Source organism: Lolium rigidum, chromosome 5, assembly GCF_022539505.1.
Source record: "Lolium rigidum isolate FL_2022 chromosome 5, APGP_CSIRO_Lrig_0.1, whole genome shotgun sequence".
Taxonomy (NCBI): Eukaryota; Viridiplantae; Streptophyta; class Magnoliopsida; order Poales; family Poaceae; genus Lolium; species Lolium rigidum.
Window position 1 is genome coordinate 78768854 of NC_061512.1, and position 3438 is coordinate 78772291.

The 3438-nt window shown below is 55.3% G+C and overlaps 1 protein-coding gene across 1 annotated transcript; it reads left to right on the forward strand.

Annotated features, from left to right (window-relative positions):
- Nucleotides 1–1986: 1986 nt before the first annotated feature.
- LOC124656139 (putative protein phosphatase 2C 24) lies at nucleotides 1987–2865 on the forward strand. The gene has a single exon (XM_047194939.1). The coding sequence runs from the start codon at nucleotides 1987–1989 to the stop codon at nucleotides 2863–2865; it is 879 nt and encodes a 292-aa protein (XP_047050895.1).
- The last annotated feature ends 573 nt before the right edge of the window (nucleotides 2866–3438 follow it).

Below are 3438 nucleotides of genomic sequence, written 5' to 3' on the forward strand. Positions count from 1 at the left end.
AGGTTCGTTGATTGTCTTCACAAGTCTCAACCATCTTAGATAGATGACATCGGCTAGGTAGTACGCTTTGGTGTGTTGGCGCCCATTGATCTCGTAGTTGCAAGGTAGACCATGGCCATCAACAAGTCAACCATACATCGGAAAGAGCTAAAACACGTTGATGTCATTGTGACTTTGTGAGAACTCGCCATCTAAAAAAAGCATGCCAAATTCAGAGGTTATAGTCTGCCACAATTTCAAGTACCATACTGCATTATCCATGATGCCCTTTGTACAAACCTTGCCAAAAAAGTGGAAAATTCTTCCATGACTAGTGGGTGCAACTGATGATTCCGAGTATCTTAAAAAATCCTCTAATTCATTTGTTGCCATGATATATCTCTTCTTTATTTGGCCCTTTTAGATATGTTAGAATATATAGCCATATTGTATTTGTATAGATATACGGTTGTATATGTGTAGTTCTTATATAGCTATCCGTGTATTGTATGACCCGAACTCTGCCTTGTAACTTCTATATATTGATCAATACAAGACACCACAACCGTGTGGTTTCCATAATCTTACATGGTATCAGACGCAAAACCCTATCCTGCGCCGCCCAACCTCTTCTGCCACCGCCGAAACCACCAAACCCTAACACTCGTACCTCACCGCTGCTCCTGCTTCCATCAACCAAGGCCCTCAAGGAGCTTGCCAAGAACAAGATGACCCTCGCCACCGCCAACGGGACAACCTCGGGGTCGTTCTCTCTGACCTCGCTGCATGCCCAGGCTGTCGGCCTGCACTCCATCAAGGGGAACTTCCTCGTCGAGCTCGCGCTTGACACCGGCGTTCACCGCCAGTGGCGCACCTTCTTCCACGCCGATGTCCGCAAGTACGCCCTCCTCGATCACCTCGACAATGACGTCCCCGAGGCGCTGTCGCCAAAGTGGTCCCTCCTCAATGCCACGGTCGTCTCTTGGCTCTATGGGTATGTCTCCCTCAGCATCCTCGACACCGTCATGAAACCGGGCAACGATCCCCTCGCCGTCAATCTTTGGAACGACATCAAAGACTCTTCAACGATCACAAGATCAACCGCCAGCTTCACCTCATGGCCGAGCTTCGCGGCCTCGACGCCTTTCTCCTACTTCGACAACACCTTCTTTGCCGCCTTCGGTTTACCTTCCCGGCCGCCGGTGGCGGCACGCTTTGCTTCGGCCGGAGATGCGGCCTCCATTGGGCTATGGTGGTGGCTATGGGGGAGTCCGGGGTGGCGGGGGCTGCGAGGGTACCCTCGGAATCCATGGTGGCTGCGGCGACGAGGACGTCCATCGCTATGGTCTAGATTGTTGGCGTCAGTCTACTTTGATTTTTCGCGCTAGAAATGGCCAATGGCGGGAATGTTATCGGCGTCCCTATCACTGACGCGTGGGTCCTATGTAAGTTTCGGCGGTCACTCGGCGCGTCCGCGCAGCGTCCACCGAGACGCAAACTCGACGCATATTTGGGCCAGGTTTGCGTCGTCGCGGACAACCTACACTGTGAGCGTGCCGCTGGGTCTGGTCGCAGACGTATTTTTCGTCTGTGCGAACGCTCAGCGTCCGTTGGTGTCGCACTGTCGCCCCATTGGACATGCCCTCACAAGGAACAAACAGCAAAAATACATATGTCCCGCGCACGGAACATTTGTATCGTTAGATCCACTTTATTTCACTCTTTGAGATCCGTGTTCCATGTTTCATCATGTTTCGTCAAGCATCAGCAGCCGCACTTGTCGGCGCGCGCCTCTCCCGATCCAGTCCGTCTTCGATTCAGAAATGAAGTCGGTCCGGTCCGGTCCGACTCCGAGTTCAGAAATAAGTCCTCCTTTACGCTGACGAACTCATATGCCAACAGCCTATATATAACATGTCGCGCGCACGCATCCGTACTAGTACGAGAAGCATAGTCGAGAGACTAGCTAGGCCGGCCGATCGAATCAGTTAAGCTAGACGTCCAATAATGGAGATCGACATGCAAACCCCGGGCGCCCTCATGGGGTTGGCGTTCGGCATCCCCGCGTCCGCCGGTGACGAAGTCGGCCAGGAGAACGGCCACCGCTGGGACCTCATGGATTGCGACCAGAAGGTGCTGCCGCCCGCGCGGACGGCACTGAGGATGGAGTGCGACTTCTCCTACCTGCCGGACCACGACGAAGACGCCCACTTCTGCCACGCCAGGGCCGGCGTCGTCGGCATCGCGGACGGGGTCGGGGGATGCCGCGGCGACGGCGTGGACGCCGCCGAGTTCTCGCGCGGGCTCATGGCCAACGCCTACAACGCGGTGGCTGCAGCGTCCTCCTCCGGCATCTGCCCTTACACGCTGCTGGAGATGGCGTACCAGAAGACGGTCGCGTCGACGCGCACGCCGGCGGCGTCCACCGCGCTAGTCCTGTCGCTGGCCGGCCGCGCCCTCAGGTGGGCCTACGTCGGCGACAGCACCTTCGCCGTGTTCCGCGGCGGCAGGCTCCTGCTCCGCGCGCTCTCGCAGCAGCACTACTTCAACTGCCCGTTCCAGCTCAGCGCGGTCGGCGGCGACAGGGTGCAGGACGCGGCGTTGGGCGAGTTCCCAGTGGAGGAAGGCGACGTTGTGGTGGCCGGGACGGACGGCCTCTTCGACAACGTGTTCGACGCAGAGCTCGAGGGGATCGTCCAGACATGCACGGCTTTGAGTCTCACGCCAGGCAAGATGGCACAAGCGATAGGAAGACTCGCCTACGACATGGCTATGAGCAGTAGGGAGTCGCCCTTCAGTGCCGCCAGCCGGGAACAGCAAGGTACCAACTTCACCGGCGGCAAAATGGACGACATTACTGTCATCGTCGCATTCATTGTATCGTAGCCTCCTAGCAGGCTCCCAGCAGGCTCCATCAATTGTGTGTTTACGCAAAAAGGAAGCTGGGACATTACTGTCGTCGTCGCCTTCATTGTATCGTAGCCTCCTAGCAGGCTCCATCTAATTGATCTTACCACGATGATATGATATTGTTTGAGCGTTTTTCCGGTACCCTTGTACTCCCATGTGTAGAAGGCTAGGGTTTTGGATGCAAGCGGAATACATTGATCGGTGCACCTTGGCACATATATATAATACATGATGCGGGCCTCTACCTCAACTATACAAGGAAACTAGGAGGTGGGCCGGTTACATAACGCACACATATACAATATATTCAACACCCCCCCGCAGTCGAAGCGTCGCCAGAGACACAGAGACTGGAACGAAACTCCTCAAAGGTAGAAGTCGGCAATCCCTTGGTCATCACATCGGCAAACTGTTGCGCAGTCGGAACATGAAGAACCCTAGTCTGTCCGAGAGCAACCTGGTCGCGTACGAAGTGAATGTCAAGCTCAATGTGCTTCGTCCGGCGATGATGAACGGGGTTGGCGGAGAGATATACGGCCGAAACGTTGT